This window comes from Trichomycterus rosablanca, chromosome 4 (genome assembly GCF_030014385.1).
Source record: "Trichomycterus rosablanca isolate fTriRos1 chromosome 4, fTriRos1.hap1, whole genome shotgun sequence".
In the NCBI taxonomy this organism is placed as follows: domain Eukaryota; kingdom Metazoa; phylum Chordata; class Actinopteri; order Siluriformes; family Trichomycteridae; genus Trichomycterus; species Trichomycterus rosablanca.
Window position 1 is genome coordinate 45,503,524 of NC_085991.1, and position 24,351 is coordinate 45,527,874.

The 24,351-nt window shown below is 44.0% G+C and overlaps 1 protein-coding gene across 2 annotated transcripts in view; it reads left to right on the plus strand.

Annotated features, from left to right (window-relative positions):
* Positions 1-24,351, plus strand: part of LOC134312448 (phosphatase and actin regulator 1) — a 119,077-nt gene that overhangs the window by 37,314 nt on the left and 57,412 nt on the right. Inside the window, exons 1-2 of one of the 2 annotated variants that reach the window (XM_062994403.1) lie at positions 17,528-17,970; positions 22,494-22,658. In XM_062994403.1, the coding sequence (XP_062850473.1) occupies positions 17,685-17,970; positions 22,494-22,658 (451 nt within the window). In that variant the 5' untranslated portion in view covers positions 17,528-17,684. Of the gene's footprint in view, positions 1-17,527; positions 17,971-22,493; positions 22,659-24,351 lie in introns of those variants that run through there. The other variant, XM_062994404.1, reaches the window with a different exon arrangement.

Below are 24,351 nucleotides of genomic sequence, written 5' to 3' on the forward strand. Positions count from 1 at the left end.
TGTCAGCGTTCCAATTTAGTATATGGGCAACATGGTGGCGCACTGGGTAGCAATGTTGCCCCACAGCAAGGAGGGTTCTTTCTTTGTGGAGTTTGCATGCTCTCCCTGTGTCCATGTGGGTTTCCTCTCTGTGCTCCAGTTCCTCCCTCAAGTCCAAAGACATGCAGCCAGGCCAACTGGAGCTTCTAAAAATTGCCGTTTACCATGTTCTGTACAAAAATTATATCTTATATGAAACCGGACTGTGGTGCAAAAAAGATCACAACAGTGTGACTTTGAGGACACAGAGTGTGTGTGCTTGATTTTTTTCCTACTGAAAATGTATGAAGAGCAGAATCAGATAGCGGCGATCACAGACTGTTAAGCAGCTGAAGTCTTGTATTGTTTTTTTATTATTTTTGTTTATGCATTTTCTTCCCTTTTTCTCCCAATTTTAGCGTATCCAATTACCCAATTGCATTATGCTTCCTCTCTACTGATGTTGATCTCCACTCTGATCGAAGAGCGAGACTGGCTCACGCCCACTCCGACAAGTGAGCAGTAGCCGACTGCATCTTTTTACCTGAACAGGGCGAGATCATATGCGGATCAGCTTTGTGTACGGAGAGCTCTGTGCAAGCACCATCAATCAGCCAGCAGAGGTCGTAACTGCATCAGTTATGAGATCCTGTCCCTGTATGTACAACAGCCAATCGTTGTTCATGTAGGCACCCAGTCTGCTGGATGGCAGAGCTGAGTTTCGAACCGACGAGTTCGAAATGTCAGCTCTGGTGTGCTAGTGTGTTTTACAGCTCATGCAAGAATGGAGAACAATTCAACTTACAAAACTGCAACAATTAGTGTAATTAGAAAGGGTGATGTAACACAGGGGTAAACATGCCTCTGCCCCAACTTTGGAAACTTTTGGAAACTTTGGACGTTGGAAATTACCCACTGTGACCTTGACCAGGATAAAACGATGGTAAAAACAGACAATGGATAAATAAATGATTTATATATGCAGGCTGAGGTGATTATAGAATTGTAGTTTCTCATCAAACAAGTGAGAAAATCATACAATAATATTAGCAGAATTCAGATTTTATTTGAGTCTACATTATTTATCTGTTGCCTTTAAGACACACAATTCTAAATAAAAACAGTGTGTACTTCAGTCATGCTTTCTCTCCTGGAGATCTAGGCCATGTTGTATGATGTGAGTGGTACATGCTGTCTCATGGCTTTAACCTTGACATGTCCTTCAGCCTGTGCTGCACTGTGTTGGCATGCAGTGGTATTCTCTGCTGTAGTGTTGTTCCACTGCCCCGGCTGTGTGCTAATTAAATTCAAACCTCAGTGTCCTCAACTTTTCTGCACACCACACTGAGGTGAGGGGTAAATATAGAGCTGTTAATAACAAACCCATCCTATTGTTTTTGTTTGAGTGTGTGGGGGGGGGGGGGGGGGGGGTATTTTTGAACACATACTTAGAGTTGAGGTATAAAAGGGCAGTAATAGCTTAGTGGTAGCTTAGTGGTTAAAACCTACCATCGCCAAGTCACCACTATTGGGCCCCTGAGAAAGGTCCTTAACCTTTTAACAGAACCAGGTGTGCTTGAGCTCAGTTTGCATAAATACCAACAGCCACACCAGCCCTTTTTATACGGGTTCAGGTGGGAGCAGTGCAAATGCAACATGGGTGTAGCACAGCACCTTGAGACCTAAGGACTGGGGTTTGATTTTCACTTAAGTCATTACTGTGAGGGGTTTTGTATGTTTTGTGTGTCTCTGTGGTTTTGTGCAAGTGTGCAATGCACTGTAATTGACTGGCTCCTTGTCCAGGGTTTCCCAGTGGTATCAAACTCACTGTGACCCTGACTAGGATAAAGCAGTTAGTGAAAATGAATCAATAATAATAGTAAGTAGAATTTATATAGTGCCTTTCTTATAACCAAGGTCGATTTACATATCAATGAATAAATAAATAACTAGGAAGGTGTACAGAGGGCTTCAGGATAGTGGTTCATCTTCTGAAGCTTAAGAGAAGTTGGATGATGTGACAAAACAATGACTTACACTATATTGGAACTTGAGTGACATCCCATTCTTAATCCATAGGGTTTAATATGATGTCGGCCCACCCTTTGCAGCTATAACAGCTTCAACTCTTCTGGGAAGGCTTTCCACAAGATTTAGGAGTGTGTTTATGGGAGTTCTTTTAGGAGCATTAAGAGTTCCTTTCACTGGAACTAAGGAGCCGAGCCCAACTCCTGAAAAACAACCCCACACCATAATCCCCCCCTCCACCAAACTTTACACTTGGCACAATGCAGTCAGACAAGTACCGTTCTCCTTGTAACCACCAAACCCAGACTCGTCCATCAGATTGCCAGACAGAGAAGCGTGATTTGTCACTCCAGAGAACACGTCTCCACTGCTCTAGAGTCCAGTGGCGGCGTGCTTTACACCACTGCTTCCGACGCGTTGCATTGCGCTTGGTGATGTAAGACTTGGATGCAGCTGCTCGGCCATGGAAACCCATTCCATGAAGCTCTCTACACACTGTTCTTGAGCTAATCTGAAGACCACATGAAGTTTGGAGGTTGACTCTGCAGAAAGTTGGCGACCTCTGCGCACTATGCGCCTCAGCATCCACTGACCACGCACTGTTATTTTACGTGGCCTAACACTTCGTGGCTGAGTTGCTGTCGTTCCCAATCGTTTCCACTTTGTTATAATACCACTGACAGTCGACTGTGGAATATTTAGTAGTGAGGAAATTTCACGACTGGACTTGTTGCACAGGTGGCATCCTATCACGGTACCATGCTGGAATTCACTGAGCTCCTGAGAGCGACCCATTCTTTCACTAATGTTTGTAAGCAGTCTGCATGCCTAGGTGCTTGGTTTTATACACCTGTGGCCATGGGAGTGATTGGAACACCTGAATTCAATGATTTGGATGGGTGACTGAATACTTTTGGCAATATATATTTTACACAAATAAAACAATAAAATGTTTTAAAAAGTCCATAAAGTTAAATGTTCTTATCATATGTGATGCAGAACCAAACTGCAGTACAGTGACGTAACCTGATGACTAAAATATGGTGTATGTGGACACCATACTATCTATCTATCTATCTATCTATCTATCTATCTATCTATCTATCTATCTATCTATCTATCCATCCATCCATCCATCCATCCATCCATCCATCCATCCATCCATCCATCCATCCATCCATCCATCCATCTGGCCATGAGCTAGTTGGAGGCATCCCATCCCATATATGGATTTGCCCACCGTCTTAATTTCCATTTTGTATTGTGTTTGTGTCAGATTTGCAAGGTAAGGTGCTGATGTAATTGAAGTTACAAAGGTGTACAGTTGGGTGGAGGTTAGGTGTCATGAGTTTTTCTGCACCAAGCTCATCATGTCTTTATGGACCTCACTTTGGACAAAGTCTGGAAACATGACATGTCAAACTTGCTGGAACAGAAAAGGGCCTCCACCAAACTTCCACAGTATAGAATTTATTAAGTATAACTGATAATATTAATATAATTGTTAATAAGAAAACACCTGAACTGAATATGAATGAGAGGTGTACACATACGTTTGGCCATATTCTGTAGCATATGGAATGTGTGTGTGTGTGTGTGTGTGTTTTGGTTATTCTGAAGGCCTTGCCCTGTATTGAACCACCTGGCATGTCAGATCAAAGAGGGAGCAGCGCTAAGCAAAAGGTCTTATATAGGTCTCATTTCATTATGCAGGAAAGACAAAACCATGCGGCAAATCCCATCAGCCCCTGCAGCGTGGCTCAATTCCATCTGTTCACAATCAGTATAGAAGGTTAATCCAGTTCACTAGGTGAGTTCAAAAATAAGTCTGAAATCTGCTCACAATGTTTTGGTCAGTGGAATGTTTTCTGTGTTCCTGTGTTCACTTTTTGGTGGGTTTTGTTCAGGTAATGGGGTTTGTCGCACCCCCCCCCCTGCATACCTCTAGGTGTAAGTAAGTAAGTGTTGGAGTCATTTAGAATTCAGGATCTAGGATCAAATGCTAAGTAAAAATGAATGAATAAACTGTGTCACTATCAGACTGTGTTTCAAACTGTGTCACTATCAGACTGTGTTACTATCAGACTGTCACAAACTGTGTCACTATCAAACTGTGTCACTATCAAACTGTGTCACTATCACACTGTCACTTTCAAACTGTGTCACTATCACACTGTCACAAACTGTGTCACTATCAAACTGTCACTATCAGACTGTCACTATCAAACTGTCACGAACTGTGTCACTATCAGACTGTCACAAACTGTGTTACTATCAGACTGTGTCACAAACTGTGTCACTATCAGACTGTGTCACAAACTGGGTCACTATCAGACTGTGTCACAAACTGTGTCACTATCAAACTGTGTCACTATCAAACTGTCACTATCAAACTGTCACTATCAGACTGTGTCACAAACTGTCACTATCAGACTGTGTCACAAACTGTGTCACTATCAAACTGTTACAAACTGTGTCACTATCAAACTGTCACTATCAGACTGTCACAAACTGTCACTATCAGACTGTCACTATTAGACTGTCACAAACTGTGTCACTATCAAACTGTGTCACTATCAGACTGTCACAAACTGTGTCACTATCAGACTGTCACAAACTGTGTCACTATCAAACTGTGTCACTATCAAACTGTCACTTTCAGACTGTCACAAACTCACTATCAGACTGTGTCACAAACTGTCACTATCAAACTGTGTCACTGTCAGACTGTGTCACAAACTGTGTCACTATCAGACTGTGTCACTATCAGACTGTCACTATCAGACTGTGTCACTGTAGGTTGTGTCTGAGGGAGGAATGGCTGAATCACCTCCTCTGTGGATGCACTGGTATGGGTGGAAGAATACAGAATGGAAAGTATGATCCTCCTACACATGCTGGACACATCTGGGGGGTATTTTGGTGTTGCTATTGAGCTCTTTTGCAATGGCCTGTTCAATGTTACCTGTTGTGCTTTTTATGTTTATTTTTATCAACCACTTTATCATGGTTAAGGTTGTAGTGGGTTGGTTACACCGGGAAACACTGGACAGGGTGCCAATCCATTGCAGACCTGTTGTGCTCTTGGTGTAATTTTTGCAGCACAGCCATTCTAGAGAAAAGGATCAGTACTGAATTTAATTTGAATAATAAGCACCCAGGTCCTGCTTATTTTCTGCATTTTAATTCTTTATGACTTGGTGGGTGGCACTTTCTCCTCAGAGCAAAAAGTCTCCCAGGCGGAGTTGTCAGGGTCCTTTCTGTGTGGAGATTGCATGTTCTCCCCGTGTCTGTGTGAGTTTCCTCCCACAGTCCAAAGACATGCAGTCAGGCAAATTGCAGCTACTACAATCTGCCATAAGTGTTAGTGTCTGTGACTGTGATGGATTGGCAACCTGTCCAGGGTGTTTCCTTTCTTTCATCCAGTGAATTGGAAACACTGTGACCCCAAAGCTGTGGTAAAACAGACAATGAATTAATGAATTCTTTATCCAAGCTGCTCTGAAATGGCTTTTGATTAGAACATGGTTTACATGGACAAATCTTAAATTTTTTTTCTCCCCATTTTGACACGCTCAGTTTTGTCTTCCGCTGCTAAGAGATACCAGACCTCTTTCGACACGTGTACAGCCCTCCTCTTCTCGCCCCCGCTTTCTGCACAGGCGTCTCTTCCGCCAGTCAGGTCCTTACACAGCGTATGAAGACCCACCCACCCACACATAGTCCAGCCCCCACCCTGCAGATACAGTGGCCAATTAGTATCTGCTGCAGGCACTGCCAATTATGCCCACTAGATGGCGCCCAGCCGACCGGAGGCAACACAGAGTTTCGAACCGAGGAGTTCAGAAACTCGGTGCTGGTGTACAATTTGAATATCCTGCTGCACCACCTGGGTGCCCGGACAGATCTTTCTTGACGAGAGAAAACTTGTAAACAAAGAGCCCCTCTACAACCGACCCCCCAGTTAGATCTCAATATTTTGACCTTTCATCTGGAAATGTCTTTTTGTGCTAATGTAAAAACAGCAGGTGCAGTGCTGGCACTGGGTTAGTAAATCAGGTCTCGTTGGTGCAGCTTGCTGAATTACCACCATTATAAATTTTGATGGTAATGATGGTGCAGCAAAAATGTCTCTAAGGAAAGAGATTGACATGAAAAGAAACAAATAGTGCAGAAGGAAAAGACAGAACGTAAAAAATGACACATATTTACTTTCCTCATGAATGAACGTGTTTTGATGTGGGTACGCCCAGTCAGTTATGGCTGCCAAAACCAAAAAAAATGGCCTTTATAAAATGGTGAGCATGACAGTCTAAGCAGTGTGAAGCCCTGAGAGAGGATTCTGCTATTCTTAGAAATATGGGTCTAACATTGGGCTGTTGTCACTAACAGAAAATTGTAAACATGTATCTGTAGGTCTGTATAAAAACAAACACTAAAAATGATTTTAATCTATAGACTTGCTGAGATTTACATTGGCATTCATCTTAATTCTTAATAGCATTTATTAGTAGAATCAGCTACTTTAGCCACACCTATTACAGAGTGAGGATGAGGATGGTACTGGGGCACTGAAAGACAAAGTGGGTTCAGTGTTAGGGTACACAAAACAATGGTAGGAATGGTGTCGGGACATGCAGTCATATAGGATATAGGGACAGTGTTGGGGTAAACATGGATGGGATTGGAATAGTGTTAGGGTATTCAGGGACGGTGGGAATATTATTGGTGCATGCAAAGAACAGCGTACAAACAGTCTTGGGGCACACAGGGATGGGATTGCAGTGGTGGTTGGAGTCTCTGCGGCAGGAAAGGAACAATGCTGGAATACAGAAGGTCAGGGTAGGGATGGTGTTGGGGTACACATGGATGGGATTCTAAAGAAGTCTTTTAGGTCACTTGCAGTAGTGTGGAAACAGCAATGGGGCATGAAGAAATGGGATCGCAATGGTTTTGGGGTGTGCAAGGAGGACATGGATAAAATTCCAAATGTTTTTGAGGATACTGGGACAATATAGGGAATGAATAATGTCTTTATTTCTCATATGTCTTTTTTCTGCATAGCAAAGGCTGGATTTGAATCACCAATCTTCCGATTGATAGCTCTACCCAAAGCTCTACCCACTAGGCTACCACTGTGTTAAAGTAAACTGGGATGGGATTGCATTTCTGTTAGGGCAGGGTGATGCAGGGACAACTAAGCATAGGGATAGATTTCTATCCCAGAACAGTGGAAATGGCTAGGAGAAACAGCTAAGCCATAAAGCAATAGGCCATACTAGCTCACATAATAGAAACACCTTTGCATTGTGTAACACAGGTCCATTTACATCTGCCATAGAGCTTTACTGCAATTTGCTGAGAACCTCACTCCAACGGTCAACATGGTGGGGCTGGTGTGATGGTGTAGGAATGCTATGCTGCTTCCGGGCCAGGGTGACTTGCCATAGTTGCCGGAACCTTGAAATCTGCTCTCTACCAGGAAATCCTGAGGAGAATGTCACCTATCACTTCTTTTTACCTGCCAGGTATTGTGTGCAAAGAGCTGCGCACTGCCATCCGTGATCAGCACTTACACCAGCCACCACAAGAACCCTGTTTCAGCCATCGTCCCTCCCTCTACAGACATACGGCCAATCGTGTGTCTGTGTAGGCACCTGGCTGGTTGATAGCAGAGCAGAAATTAACATTTACATTTTCGGTATTTAGCAGACGCCTTTATCCAAAGTGACGACTTACAGTACAGTGACAGTATACAGTCTGAGCAATTTAGGGTTAAGTGCCTTGCTCAAGGGCCCAACCTGGCAGTGGTGAGGCTTGAACCAGCGACCTTCTGATTACTAGTCCAGTACCTTAACCACCAGGCTAGTGCTTGCCACAACAAGGAGGTGGTTTTAATGTTATGGCTAATCAGTGTAATGCAGACAGTTTAGGTTTAGGGGCCCAACTGTGGCAGCTTGGTGATGGTAGGGCTTGAACCAGCAACCTTATGATTACTAGCCCAGTACTTTAACCACTGAGCTACCGCTGCCACTTTGAACTTGAGAGCTCAAGATTCCAGCACTGTTGAGCTACAATGTTCATCGCCGCACCACTGAGCATCCATTTTTCTGATTTTCTATGAAGATCTGATACAGTCTGGGGTGACTAAGATGCGAAAAAATAGTAAATCAGGAGGGTGCAAATACATTATCATGGCCCCATAATTGTGGTGTATTTCAGATTTCTCTGTGTGAACGGATGTATCACAGCTGAGTTAAGTTGGCATAATGTTGCTTGAAGAAAACCTAGCTGTGATACTAATGAACCCTGAAACCCTCTGGCTCCGTTAGCAGAAAAGCAAAAATAGATATAAGATTACGTAACTGAATGCATCACTGGGTCAGCATGAGATGTGAAGCTTTTTTAAAGGTTCCGCATCAGGGAAAAAGGAAATGTTATTTCGAGACAAAAAACTCAGCTCAGACTCATCTCAGGGAGGCTGTGCCACCTTACAGATACAGGATGTGAGGTAATGGATGAATACAGCTCATGATGGAGATGATTAGTGACATCATTATGGACTGTGTCATAGCACATTTTGTGTAATGACACGAATGCTCATACATAGTGACGTACACTATATGGATGGATACACTATATTAAGTACACATACTGTAGGTACACTATAGCAATACTTCATATGACCTCAATAACACAGCAGTGAGGATAATCTTCCAAACGTTTTCTAAGGCACAGATTGTACCAGTTCAGAGGCCGAGAAAGGAATAGTGAGATGCGAGAGACAGAGGACAGAGAAAAGCCTGCTTAATCTGACATGGTTCAATCTGTGTATTGATTTGTGTGACTTACTCAGATGGGTCATATTAAAGATAATTGATCCAAGTTGATACAGGTATGATGGTTATGCTTAATAGTGCAGGCCCCTCTTTATTTGCTGTTTGTTTTAAAAAGAGTGTTAAAAAAGACATACATTATGATGCTTACTATAATCAGTTTATAGGGTGGAAGCTGTGTTTGTTACGGGGCTCAAACGCCTCGTGTTGTGTTTTCCCAGATCTTAAATAACGGTCTGGTGGGACCCAAAAGCAGATTTGAAAAATCGCAGTGAATGAGATTCGAACCGGGATCGCGGGTGTTAAAGAGCTTTGCTCTACCCGATTCGCTATGGGCTTGGTTAAAGTGCTTGTGACTTTAAACTACTTAACGGTTTTAAATGATAACCCTTAAATGTAAACAAATAGCAGAAGATATATGTGTATTTATATATATATAAAGGAACTGTGTGTTTGTTGAAAAAAAGGGAAAACAGAGAGGAAAGACTGACTGAAATAGCGGAGACCGCAACTTGATAATAAAAAATAAAAGGTGTGGTTTCGAACCCCGCACGTCAGCGTACTGAGCTCGAGAGACTGAGGCACTAACCACTACTCTATAGGGTAAACTAAAGAAACAGCGATCTGAATCACTTATTAACATATGCGCCTCAAACAGGCGGGAAACGAAACAAAGGATGCCAAACAAACCCAAAAAAATACACAAAGAAAAACTAATCTGATGAGCTACCCGCTGGCTGTTGGGTAGTCGTTTCAGAACTCAAAGAGACCTCAACAAAGGTGTGAGGTTACTAAAGAAATGATAAATTACTTTACTTTTCTAAAACTGTTTCAGTTATTTAAACAGGGAGATAAACAAAAAGGTCTTTCTTTTAGGGGAAAACCAATGTTCCCGAAACAGAGAAAAAGAGGACGAAAGATGTCTTTCTTAAGAAGAGAATACCAAATTACCGGCGAGGTCTGGTATTACTACATTAACACAAGACTCTGCGCCGAGTGAGCCGTGCGCAGCCTTTATAAAGGTGCTGCACAGCTGATGTCAATCAGCTTAATTATCCCTGGGTGTGGCTCGCGGTCTCCCTCTAGTGGTGGGAGGATGGCGGTGTCTTACAGGACCCCCTCCCCGAGGGGTGTCTCCTGACATCCCCAGGCCGGTCACTCGATCCCGGTTAAAGGTCCGGATGAGATCGGGATCGAGAATCTGCGCTGCCGGTACCCAGGAACGCTCTTCCGGGCCATATCCCTCCCAGTCCACCAAATATTGGACTCGATTTTGGACTTGTCGGGAATCGAGTATCCTATTTACTGTGTAGGCTGGAGAACCGTCAACCATGCGAACAGGGGGAGGTTTTGGTGATCGGGTCCCAGGGGAACACAGGTATGGTTTGAGGCGGGAAACGTGAAAGGTTGGATTAACCCTGAACGAGGGCGGGAGTTGCAACCTGTAGGAAACTGGGTTGATGCGTCTGACTATTTTGAATGGTCCAACGTATCGAGGCGCCAGTTTTCTGTTGCTGACCTTCAGAGGTAAGTCTTTTGCGCTTAGCCATACTCGTTGGCCCGGGCGGAAAGTATTTCCCAACCTTCTCTTACGGTCTGCTGTGCTCTTCCGTGAGGTTGTTTGGGCTACCAGGACCGCCCGAGCTCGTCGCCAGGTGGACCTGCAACGGCGTACCATATGGCTGGCTGACGATGTGGCCAGCTGAGTTTCCTGTTCAGGGAACAGGGGAGGTGGATAGCCAAACTGGCACTCAAAGGGGGACATGCCCAAAGAGGAGTGCCAGAGAGTATTGTGGGCGAATTCCGCCCACAATAGGTGATCCGCCCAGGTGGAGGGGCTGGTTGAAGCCAGACACCTTAGCGACTGCTCTAGATCTTGGTTCACCCTTTCAGTCTGCCCATTGGACTGGGGGTGAAAACCTGAAGAGAGGCTGACAGAGGCCCCTAGGGAAGCACAAAAAGCTTTCCAAAATTGGCTAGCAAACTGAGGACCCCTATCTGAAACCAGGTCTGTGGGCAGGCCATGATACCGCACAACCTGTTGAAGGATGAGGTGGGCCGTCTCTCTGGCTGAGGGAAGTTTGGGCAAGCCAATGAATCTGGCGGCCTTAGAAAACCTGTCTACCACCACCAGAATTACTGACAGGCCTTTAGAATTGGGCAGGCCAGTGATAAAGTCCAGAGACAGATGTGACCATGGACGATGGGGAATGGGCAAAGGGTGTAACAACCCTGGTGGCTTGGCTCTGGAGTCCTTGTTGCGTGCACACGTTTCACACACAGAGACGAATTGCCGGATATCCCGAGCCATATTAGCCCACCAGAACCGCCTCTGAATTAACTTCAGGGTGCGAGTAGCTCCAGGGTGTCCTGCGAAGAAGCTCTCGTGCCCCCATTGCAAGACCTGAGTCCGGGCTGATGCGGGGACATACAGGCAATGGGTAGGGGTTCCCCCTGGGTCGGGTTCGGCTAGAAGGGCTCTCTTGACTACTTCCTCAACTCCCCAACGCAGCGGTGCCACTATGCGTTCTGGAGGAAGGATGGGTAATGTTGGTCGGGCTTGTGGCTCCTCCCACTGTCTGGAGAGGGCGTCAGGTTTGGCGTTCTTGGTGCCTGGCCGGTATGAGAGGGTGAAGTCAAAGCGACTAAAAAATAGCGTCCAACGGGCTTGCCGGGGGTTTAGTCGTTTGGCTTCCTGAATGTATGCAAGGTTCTTATGGTCCGTCCAGACCAAGAACGGATGTTTGGCCCCCTCTAGCCAGTGCCGCCACTCTTCGAGAGCCATCTTGACTGCAAGGAGTTCTCTATCTCCTACACCATAATTGCGTTCAGTAGGCGTTAGGCGATGGGAGAAGTAGGCGCAAGGATGAAGTTTCCTGTCCACGCCCGAGCGCTGAGAAAGGATTGCCCCTACCCCTACCTCGGAGGCATCTACCTCCACTAGAAAAGGAAGTTGGGGATCAGGAAGATGAAGAATGGCCGCCGAGATCAGTCTACGCTTAAGTTCGTCGAACGCCTTCTGTGCTTCGTCTGTCCACCGAAAAGGTCCTGGCACTTTTCGGGTAAGAGCCGTCAGGGGCGCTGCGACTGACCCAAAACCTCTAACAAACCGTCGGTAAAAGTTGGTAAAACCCAAAAAGCGTTGGACCAGCCGGAGAGAGGTTGGACGTGGCCATTCAGCCACAGCCTTGAGTTTAGCAGGGTCCATGGCCAGTTTGCCCTGGGAAACCACAAACCCTAGAAAGTGGACCTCGGGTATGTGGAACTGGGATTTCTCCAGTTTCACGAAAAGGTGGTTCTCAAGGAGTAGTTGAAGCACTCGTCGTACATGGCCGACGTGTTCCTTCACAGTTTTACTAAAGATGAGAATATCATCAAGGTATACAAAGGCGTAGAGACCAAGTGTTTCTCGGAGGACCTCGTGGATCAGGCGCTGAAAGACAGCTGGTGCGTTCATCAACCCGAACGGCATGACCAAGTATTCATAGTGACCGGTCGGGGTGATGAACGCTGTTTTCCATTCATCCCCAGATCTAACTCGCACGAGGTTATAGGCACTGCGAAGGTCTAGTTTAGAGAAAACAGACGCTTGTTGCAGTGTCTCGAAAGCAGATGTCATAAGGGGCAAGGGATATCGGTCTTTGACTGTGATTTTGTTAAGGCCTCTGTAATCGATACAGGGCCGTAGGCCTCCGTCCTTCTTGCCTACGAAGAAAAAGCCCGCTCCAGCGGGAGAGGATGAGGGTCTGATAAAGCCTTGGGCTAAGGCTTCTTGGACGTACTTCTCCATTGCTGTTCTCTCGGGTCCAGAGAGAGAGAAAAGGCGCCCCCTAGGGGGAGATGTGCCCGGTAGCAGATCAATGGCACAATCGAACGAGCGGTGGGGGGGTAGCACCTCCGTCTTCCGTTTACTAAAGACTTCTCGTAGGTCATGGTAGGTCACCGGAACCTTGCTCAAATCGACTGGTTCTCATTAAGCCCCTGTTGGTAGACGGCCATCAGAGCCTCCGAGTTCCAACCACTCTCCGCTGCCCAAGTGCGGAAGGAGATGGTATAATCGGCGACTGAGAGTGAGCCCTGCCGTAAATTCAGAAGGGCTGAAGCAGCTTCGGCACCTCGTACAGGACTATCGAAGGTCCGCTTCATAGCTGCGGTAAAATCCGCAACGGTGCTACAGTCAGAAGACTTGCTCTCCCACAAGGCTGTAGCCCACGTTAAAGCTCTGTCCGTGAGGAGAGAAATCATATATGCGACCTTGGCTCCTTCAGTGGGGAACCGGGTGGGTGCTAGTTGGAATGTCAGGGAACACTGAAGCAGAAATCCCCTGCATGCCCCTGGTTCACCACTGAATCTAATGGGTGCTGGTAGCATGACGTCCTGGTGGATAGAGGGGAGTGGCTGATCAGGTGAAACAGAAGGTGTCTCCTCCTTGGGAGGGGAGTTTAACCGTTGGACTGCCAATGTTAGTTCATGCATGCGTTGGGCCAATTGGCTCAGCGCCTCCTCATGCTCCCCTAACCGGGTTCCCTGGGCTGTTATGGCTTGCTGCAACCTATTCCTGTCTGCTGGGTCCATGCTGGCAGAGTCTTTCTGTTACGGGGCTCAAACGCCTCGTGTTGTGTTTTCCCAGATCTTAAATAACGGTCTGGTGGGACCCAAAAGCAGATTTGAAAAATCGCAGTGAATGAGATTCGAACCGGGATCGCGGGTGTTAAAGAGCTTTGCTCTACCCGATTCGCTATGGGCTTGGTTAAAGTGCTTGTGACTTTAAACTACTTAACGGTTTTAAATGATAACCCTTAAATGTAAACAAATAGCAGAAGATATATGTGTATTTATATATATATAAAGGAACTGTGTGTTTGTTGAAAAAAAGGGAAAACAGAGAGGAAAGACTGACTGAAATAGCGGAGACCGCAACTTGATAATAAAAAATAAAAGGTGTGGTTTCGAACCCCGCACGTCAGCGTACTGAGCTCGAGAGACTGAGGCACTAACCACTACTCTATAGGGTAAACTAAAGAAACAGCGATCTGAATCACTTATTAACATATGCGCCTCAAACAGGCGGGAAACGAAACAAAGGATGCCAAACAAACCCAAAAAAATACACAAAGAAAAACTAATCTGATGAGCTACCCGCTGGCTGTTGGGTAGTCGTTTCAGAACTCAAAGAGACCTCAACAAAGGTGTGAGGTTACTAAAGAAATGATAAATTACTTTACTTTTCTAAAACTGTTTCAGTTATTTAAACAGGGAGATAAACAAAAAGGTCTTTCTTTTAGGGGAAAACCAATGTTCCCGAAACAGAGAAAAAGAGGACGAAAGATGTCTTTCTTAAGAAGAGAATACCAAATTACCGGCGAGGTCTGGTATTACTACATTAACACAAGACTCTGCGCCGAGTGAGCCGTGCGCAGCCTTTATAAAGGTGCTGCACAGCTGATGTCAATCAGCTTAATTATCCCTGGGTGTGGCTCGCGGTCTCCCTCTAGTGGTGGGAGGATGGCGGTGTCTTACAGTGTTTGTGTGTGTGTGTGATTTGGTATTTTGGGACGCTACTGCATCACTTTTAAGATGCTGTGGACACTATTACATTGTTCTTACTGTTCTAACTTTGTTTTATACGTCGACAAATCGTTCACACTCCAAAATCTTGTGGAAGGCCTTCTCAGACAGTGAAAGCAACTATAAACGCAACAAACGTCCAACAAACTGATGGTCGGATGTCCAAATACTTTTGGCCATATAGTTCTGTTTTCATTGAAATGAATCACATGATTCAATCTGCACATTGATTCGTGTGACCTGCTCAAATGGGTCTATAAAGAATGATTGATCCAAGTTGATACAGGCATGTTGGGTATGGTTAATATAGCGGAAAATGGGAAACTGTGCCAGTTTTCTTTATTTGCTATTTGCTTGAATAAAGACATTGTAAAATACTTAATGAGATGAAGATTAATGTTCATTTACCTTGTCATAAATATCCTCGCCCACCAAGATAAGAGAATACATTATTAAAAATGATATACAGTATGCTGCTTACTATAATCAGTTTATAAGAGAAAAGCTGATTGTTTAATTGTAATGAATGGAATCATTAATCTTCTGATATACAGCAGTTATGATGAACAAAATGTGTCACTACTGCATCACATTAAAGGTACTATGGACACTACTATACTGTTCTTACTATTATAACTTTGATTTATACATCGACAAAATGGCCACAAGTTTCCAAAGACACACTCCAAAATCTTGTGGACAGCCCTCTTAGACAGTGAAGGCAACTACAGAGGCAAAACTGTGACACCATGTTAATGCACATGGTTCTGAAATGGGATGCCCAACAAATATGATGGTTGGATGTCCACATACTTTTGGCCATATAGTTCTGTTTTTATTAAAATGAATCACACCATTCAATCTGCGTATTGATTCAGGTGACCTACTCGAATTGGTCATATCAAAGATAATTGATCCAAATTGACACAGGCATGTTGGGTATGGTTAATATAGGGGACAATGGGAAACTGTGCCAGTTTTCTTTATTTGTTTGTTTCTGTTTGCTTTAATAAAGGCATCGTAAAATACTTTAATGAGACGAAGCTTAATGTAGGTGGCTTGCTGGGTAGCACTGTCGCCTTACAGCAAGAAGGTCCTGGGTTCGATCCTCAGACGGGGCGGTCCGGGTCTTTCTGTGTGGAGTTTGCACGTCAGGTTAATTGGAGACACTGAATTGCCCTATAGGCGAATGTGTGTGTGTGTATGTGTGTCTGCCCTGCGATGGACTGGCGCCCCATTCAGGGTCTTACTGCGTGCCTTGCGCCCATTGAAAAGCTGGGATAGGCTCCAGCACCCCCAGCGACCCAAATTGGATAAGCGGTTAAGAAAGGGAATGAGTGAGTGAGCTCAATGTACATTTACCTTGTCATAAATACCCCCCCAAGAAAAGAGAATACATTATAAAAAATTATATACATTATGCTGCTTACTATAATCTGTTTATAAGGGAAAAGCTGAATGTTTAATTGTAATTAATTGAATCATTAATCTTCTAATACATAGCAGTTATGATTAACAATGTGTGTGTGTGTGTGTGTGTCTGCCCTGCGATGGACTGGCGCCCCATTCAGGGTCTTACTGCGTGCCTTGCGCCCATTGAAAAGCTGGGATAGGCTCCAGCACCCTTAGCGACCCTAATTGGATAAGCGGTTAAGAAAGGGAATGAGTGAGTGAGTGAGCTTAATGTACATTTACTTTGTCATAAGTCCCCCCCCCCCCAACACCAAGAAAAGAGAATACATTATAAAAAATGCTAAAAAATGATATACATGGTTGCTCAGGTGGCGCAGCGGTAAAGTACGCTAGCTCACCAGAGTTGGGTTTCTAGATGCATCGTATCGAAACTTAGCTCTACCTTTCCGACTGGGTTGGGCGGCAGTATGAACAACGTTTGGCTGTTCAGGGGCTTAGGGGTAGAGTCGGAGCATAGGTCCTTATAACTGGTACAACTGCGGCGGCGCCTGCACAGGGCTGAGGAATAACATTGAGGGGGGTGTGACCCTCCGTGCGCAGTGTCTCTCGGTGTATGAACTCGGCTCGTGCAGGTGAAAAATGCAGGCTGTACTTATTGCGTGCCGGAGGGGGCGCAAGTCAGTTGAGTGGCGTCCTCAGTCAGCGGCAAAAAGGGTCGAATCAGTATAGAGGACACAATCAGGGTAATTGGACACGATTAGAATGGGGATAAAAGTTGGGGGAAAAAAGTGGGTAAAAATAGATAATTAAAAAAAAAAAATTATATACATTATGCTGCTTACTATAATCAGTTTATAAGAGAAAAGATGAATATTTGATTGTAATTAATGGAATCATTAATCTTCTAATACATAGCAGTTATGATTAACACTGTGTGTGTGTGTGTCATGCTGCTTGAACGAACTGATGGTCGGATGGTCGAATGTCCACATACTTTTGGCCATATACTGTAGTTAAAGCGCTTAATGGTCAAGCCCCGGCTTATCTCAGTGGTATGCTTTCTCCCGCAACCGCACAGCGATCTTTAAGATCAGCCACTCAGAATTTGTTGACTGTTCCTAGGGCTCGTTTGAAGCTAAAAGGTGATCGTGCATTTGCAGTTTATGCTCCGAGGCTATGGAACACTCTACCTCCTAATATTCGACAAGCACCTTCGGCCGCTGTTTTTAAATCACTCCTAAAAACATACCTTTATAAACTGGCATTTGAACAGTGAGGAGCTGTGTTAATTTTAATTGTTTAGTCTATTTGTATTTGTTTTATTTTGTCTCTTACTCTGTATTTTTATTTGGTTCTTACTTTTTTAATATAATGTTGTGTTATGTATGCTTATTCGATGTACAGCACTTTGGTCAACGCAAGTTGTTTTAAGAGTGCTTTATAAATAAAATTTACTTACTTACTTACTTACTTCTGTTTTCATTCAAATGAATCACACGATTCAATCTGCGTATTGATTCGAGTGACCTACTGAAATGAGTCGTTTAAGGAACCGATTCGTCGGTGAATGGCGCATCACTGGAGTAGAGGGAGGAGAGCTGGTGCAGTCAGTGCTGCTGCCCACAACCGCGCAGGAGCTGCTCAGTTAATCCCGGTCAGGTTTAGTACGCGGTCGCTTTTAATCCACACTCCTGAATGCTTTCTCAGGTGCGTGGTTGGTAGTGGGTAGAGGGGTTTGCGGGGTAGTACGGAGGCAGCGGAACCGTCGTGTTTGACGCCCACCACTTCATACAGAGACGCGGTTAGAGAACGCGCTTCTCCATGCTGAAGTCGGCGAGCTGTGCCATGGCGACTGGAGCGCCCGTCAACCGCTTCAATAACCCGGGTTATACGCCGAGTTCCAGCACCTTATCCGCGCCAGTTCAGAAGACCAAACAGAAGGGATTCTGCCTGGTCAAGATGATGAATCTGAAGGGAGGGAAAGGGAAGGCAGATGGGCGCAAGCAGCAGGCGCATGGAGCCGTGCCCTTCATCATTCACTGCCAGATCGGCAAAGAAATCAAACACATTTGCGGCAACTGCAGCCGCGCCACCGAACCGCAGGAGGGTGAGTCGCTTCATCCTGCGGCACAAACACTATACGCAGTTTTTTATGGCTGATGATGCCATATTAAGGGTGATTAATCCAGGCGTATTTGGATAGGCCACTGCATGATGGGTATAGCCAATACAGGGCAAAATGGGTTGCTGTTTGTTTTAATGAGGGCATTTAAAATACTTAAATGAGATGAAGCTTAAGGTACACTTACCTTGTCATAAACACAACAACCCCCACCCAAAAAAGAGTTAAAAATGATATACATTATGCTTCTTATTATAAACAGTTTATATGGGGGGTGTTGGGGCTGAATGTTTCTATGTAATTAATGGAATCATTAATTTTCTTATACACAGCAGTTATGATGAACAGTGTGTGTGTATGAGAGAGAGAGATTGTTTTTTAGGTCACTACTGCAAAGATGCAATGGACACTATTATGTCATCTTATTAATATGAACACTATATATACACCAATCAGCCATAACATTAAAACCACCTCCTTGTTTCTACACTCACTGTCCATTTTATCAGCTCCACTTACCATATAGAAGCACTTGTATCTGTTTCTCTACATACTTTGTTAGCCCTCTTTCATGCTGTTCTTCAATGGTCAGGACTCTCCCAGGACCACCACAGAGCAGGTATTATTTGGGTGGTGGATCATTCTCAGCACTGCAGTGACACTGACATGGTGGTGGTGTGTCAGTGTGTGTTGTGCTGGTATGAGTGGATCAGACACAGCAGCAGTGCTGGAGTTTTTAAATACCGTGTCCACTCACTGTCCACTCTATTAGACACTCCTACCTAGTTGGTCCACCTTGTAGATGTAAAGTCAGAGACGATCGCTCATCTATTGCTGCTGTTTGAGTTGGTCATCTTCTAGACCTTCATCGGTGGTCACAGGACGCTGCCCACGGGGCGCTGTTGGCTGGATGTTTTTGGTTGGTGGACTATTCTCAGTCCAGCAGGGACAGTGAGGTGTTTAAGAACTCCATCAGCGCTGCTGTGTCTGATCCACTCATACCAGCACAACACACACTAACACACCACCACCATGTCAGTATCACTGCAGTGCTGAGAATGATCCACCACCTAAATAATACCTGCTCTGTGGTGGTCATGGGAGAGTCCTGACCATTGAAGAACAGGGTAAATGCAGGCTACAAAAGTATGTAGAAAAACAGATGGACTACAGTCAGTAATTGTAGAACTACAAAGTGCTTCTGTATGGTAAGTGGAGCTGATAAAATGGACAGTGATTGTAGAAACAAGGAAGTGGTTTAATGTTATGGCTAATCAGTGTATGCCTGTCTTTAGCCTGTTTAAAGCATTAATTAAAACCAGATTTAGTCCATCTTGTTTACATTTCTGCTCTTAGTCATGATGCAGACATTCACTCGAGGTATCTTCACTCCATAATCTTCACTGCATACTAATAAACATGGCAGATGTCCTTGCTAAGTGTCTAACATCCTGTTACTGTTGATGGGATGGTTTAGAAGTGCTGTAGTTTATCTTGGAACTACAACAGCCAAAATGTGACCCTGTGAACCCTTAAGTGACGTTAAGCTGTTAGAAACTTGTAATGGAAAAGCTTCATTTGGAGCTCTGAAATGTCTTTTTTTTTTTTTTGTCCCTTTACATTTACATTTACATTTTTGGCATTTGGCAAATGCTTTTATCCAGAGCGACTTACAGTACAATGACAGTATACAGTCTAAGCAATTGAGGGTTGAGTGCCTTGCTCAAGTCAAAAGACCAACAGTGGCAATCTGGCAGTGGTGGTTCTTGAACCAGTGATCTTTTGATTACTAGTCCAGCACCTTAACCACTGGGCCACAACTGCCCCTATCCCTTTGGCTTTTCCCAAAGTTATACTCTGTATGGCCAAAAAGAAGTGGGCACCTGACCATGAGCTTGTTGGAAATCCTATTTCAAAACCATGTGCCTAAGGGACAGTGGTAGCCTAGTGAGTAGAGCTTTGGGCTATCAACCGGAAGATTGGCGGTTCAAATCCAGCCTCTGCTATGCAGTCACTGTTGGGTCCTTGAGCAAGGCCCTTAACCCTGTCTGCTCCAGGGGCGCCGTACGATGGCTGACCCTGCGCTCTGACCCCAGCTTCCAAACAAGCTGGGATATACGAAGAAAGAATTTCATTATACTGTACATCTGTATATGTATATATGACAAATAAAGTATATCTATATCTTATCTATCTTCTAAATTTAAATATATATTTTTTTAATTGGCAGTTAAAATTCTGCTTCTGCATTCATGTCTGGTCTCCTTTATGTAGTCATACACTACGCATTTTTTGAAAATAGAAGCATTTGTGCTGACAAATAATACCATCAAGTCCTGCTTGTGCCTCCGATCTTCAGTTTAAATACTTCTGTGATGATTAATATTGACTGATGACTGATTATTTTTTTAATGTGCATCCCTGGTTGAAAGGCTTGCAATTACACACTAAAATATTACAGTATACTGTATTTTACTATGTTTATATGGTTTTTATTCAAGAACTATAGAAAGAAAATGAATGTTAAATATAGTTGTGAATGTTTGAGAATCTAGATTCAGTTTGTGCTTTAAAGTGTGTGTTGGCTCACTTCTATCTCCATCTACAAGTCCTCACACCTCTGGTCATTCAGTCTGGAGTTTTCTTAGGTCTTGTTTTTAGATGACTGGCATCTCTTCACACAGTTTTGATGTTGCTTAAATGACCTGACTAAGCTTCTGAGAAATGCAGCTACTTTGGTGTCTTATAGTGTGGCGTAGGAAGCAGGATATTGAGCTGTGTGGTCAGGGCCGTATTCTGTGGTTCTTTTATTAAATCTGAGAATGGATGTTGGATGTTCTGTTGAATTGGATGTTCTGTTCTAAACCCACAAACATTAATAAAGATTTTCTCTGGGATTTTGTGCCCATTTTGTCGAAAGAGCATTTGTGATGTCCTGACTTTGTCTTTCCAGTTTATTTATTTACATGTATAGCACGCAGCAGACACTTTTATTCAAAGTGACTTACAAGGCTCAAGGGCTCAACAGTAACAACCTTCTGATTACTAGTTCAGTACTTCAACACTCAGCTACCACTGTTAATACTTTGTGCTGTTTAATGGTGATACACTGATCAGCCATAACATTAAAACCACCTCCTTGTTTCTACACTCACTGTCCATTTTATCAGCTCCACTTACCATATAGAAACACTTTGTAGTTCTACAATTACTGACTGTAGTCCATCTATTTCTCTACATACTGTTTTAGCCTGCTTTCACCCTGTTCTTCAATTGTCAGGACCCCCAGAGGACCACCACAGAGCAGGTATTATTTAGGTGGTGGATGATTCTCAGCACTGCAGTGACACTGACATGGTGGTGCTGTGTTAGTGTGTGTTGTGCTGGTATGAGTGGATCAGGCACAGCAGCACTGCTGGAGTTTTTAAATACCGTGTCCACTCACTGTCCACTCCTTCCTAGTTGGTCCACCTTTTAGATGTAAAGTCAGAGTCGATCGCTCATCTATTGCTGCTGTTTGAGTCGGTCATCTTCTAGACTTTCATCAGTGGTCACAGGACGCTGCCCACGGGGTGCTGTTGGCTGGATATTTTTGGTTGGTGGACTATTTTCAGTCCAGCAGTGACAGTGAGGTGTTTATAAACTCAAGCCGCACTGCTGTGTCTTATCCACTCATACCAGCACAACACTCACAGCTGGTCAAAAAAGCTGTCAAGAGTAATGAAAAGAAAAGTTTCATTTTTCTTCTGGATTTCCATGATTTAATTTCCCGATGTAGTCTTGCCCAGTTCCTGACTGGGAATCCACTGCCACTTGCACAACCCCCAGTCTGATCACGAAGAGCCATATCACCACACACACACTCTATAACACGTGTCCAATCTGTGGCCGCATGTCATCCCCTGTCAGTTTTGGGTGTTCACTCGTAGATATATTGCGTACAGAGAGCCATGCTAAGCTCCATGTGATCGATCCCCCTCCAACAATCATAGTGCAGGCACCCAGACCCAGTCTCAGAAATTGCATATCGGAGACCTTGCGGGTGCGAGGCACTGTGATTTGTAGGCCTCTCCAGATCTCAGTCTTACCAATGGAGGACTGGCCTAGTAGGTCTGGCTCTTCCTTGCTTCTCATTGCTACAGGGCTTTTTTCTAAAATTTGTTTTGAACCATTCTGCTGTGCACTATACCCCAGCTTTCAATTTTTTGGTAGGTCTGGCAATCTCACCCTTGGACTAGCCAATCATTGTCTGTGTAGGTGCCCAGCATAACAATGTGTGGCAGATTTAAGACCACAGTAAACTCACGAAAATGTGGAAAATGTAGAAATATAATAATAATTATTTTAATTATCATAATAATCATAATAAAATGACTCTTCTCTATCTTGAAACAATAAATGTATTACTATTGCTGGGTCACTGGGATGAGGGATGCCAATTATTGTAATAATCCAAGTTGCCCTTCAGGTAGTGACATTTCTGGTTTCTTTTGCATGTTTTTTTGTAGCGGATGAGGTTGAGCGACTGGGCGCCATGCGCTCCGAGTCCTTCATGTCCGGCACTCGCACCCCGCCGATTCGGCACAGAAGCAAGTTTGCCACGATCGGTCGTCTGTTCAAGCCCTGGAAGTGGAGGAAGAAGAAGAGCGAGAAGTTTAAGCAGACTTCAGCAGGTAAGAGCTGCTTTTTGTTACACCAGGGCTGCAGCTATGAAATAATGTCAGTTCTGAATAGGAGTGGTGATTTCTGCTGTTTTTATAGGCAGCTAATGTGTTTGGGGTTTTATTTTATTTTTATTTTTTTTAACATTTTTTTAATAATTTTAAATGTTTACTGGCTTTTTTGAATCATTTTTTGATGTATGTAGCTGTGTTTAAGGTTAGAATTTACCAATAGAACACAAGAGGAAGTGTTTTAGAATAAATGATAAAGCCAGGTTGTGATTTAGTGATCTTATACAGTCATCATGTCATTTTATATTAAGGTTGTTAAAAATATCTAGTTTGAAGCATTCAGGTGGTGCAGCGGTCTAACATGCTTGGCCATCACTGCTGAGATCTTCAGCTTGGAGTTTGAATTCAGGCTATTGGCTGGCCAGGTATCTACACAGACGTGATTGGCTGTATTTGAGGGTGGGCAGAACTAAAGGATTTCTTAGTGCTGCCGTAATTATGGCCTCTGCTGGCTGGTCAGTGGTGCATGAACAGAGATGGTGAATAATAGAGATCAGTGCATGACTCTCCGTACACGATGCTGATCCCTGTATGAACACTCCTCGTGCAGGTGAAAAGTCGTGTAAGCTAGGGTTGGGCGATATTGCCGATTTTCATACCGTCATACTGTCTTCAAAAAAATACGGCGGTATATGGTATTACTGCGTAGGTGCGTAGGGGGAGGGGGCGTATCTGTCTGTTAGTGATGGATCGTTCGCGAACGATCCGATTCTATTGAAATGAACTAAAGGAACCCGAGTCGCGCCTCTGGGAGCTGTTATATAGGGTGTGTTCGAAAAGCTAGGGAGCTCTCTACATATATTTTTATTTTATAATGACTGATTAATTCCGTCTACTGATGCGAAGCGGAGTGGGTGAAATACAGCCGATTAGAACTGCGCATTTATCACGGGGAGCGACACACACACACACACACACACACACACACACACACAGATAAAGAGAGCGCTAGCAGTATTATGACAAATAATTGAGAAAAAACTTGTTTAATGATGTTAAATCTGATTGGTTCATGGCGTGTATGTTTTAAAGCAGAAACAAACACAGGCACAAACACATCTCTGCACAAGAGAGGATTTTTATGAAACTTAATGCAATGCAACCAGTCTGTCTCTTTCCTGTAGTTTCCTTTTAAAATAAATCTTTTTTCTCATTGAAGTGTTGTTTGAATTATGCCTACATTTAAGGCAAGGTAGCAAAATGTTCATGATCGTTCATCATTGATATTAATATCGGGGCTGTCTTATACTAAGCTAACAGTTAGCATTTTGCCATTCAAACCAATGGGATGGGATAGCACCGTGCGCAAGCATGTCAACTCACAAGCTCGATTTTGCAAATAAAAACACATGTGCAAGTTTATACAAGTTCAATAATCATCAATAATCATTTATTTACATTTGAAAATAATTCAGTTTCTCCGCACCGTCAGCCATGTTTTAAGTCAAGGACACTTCCGATGCTCACTCGTTCTTGAAATGTTAAGATACCGAACTACAGCTTATTAAGGCGTCTAAGGTTTCAAACAGCCTCCTTCTCGGGAGCGCGCATAGGATGACGTAAAACGCGTCTATGTAGAGCGCGCACTAGTTTTTGTGTTATCGCCTCAGTGATCACCTCCACAACCAATCAG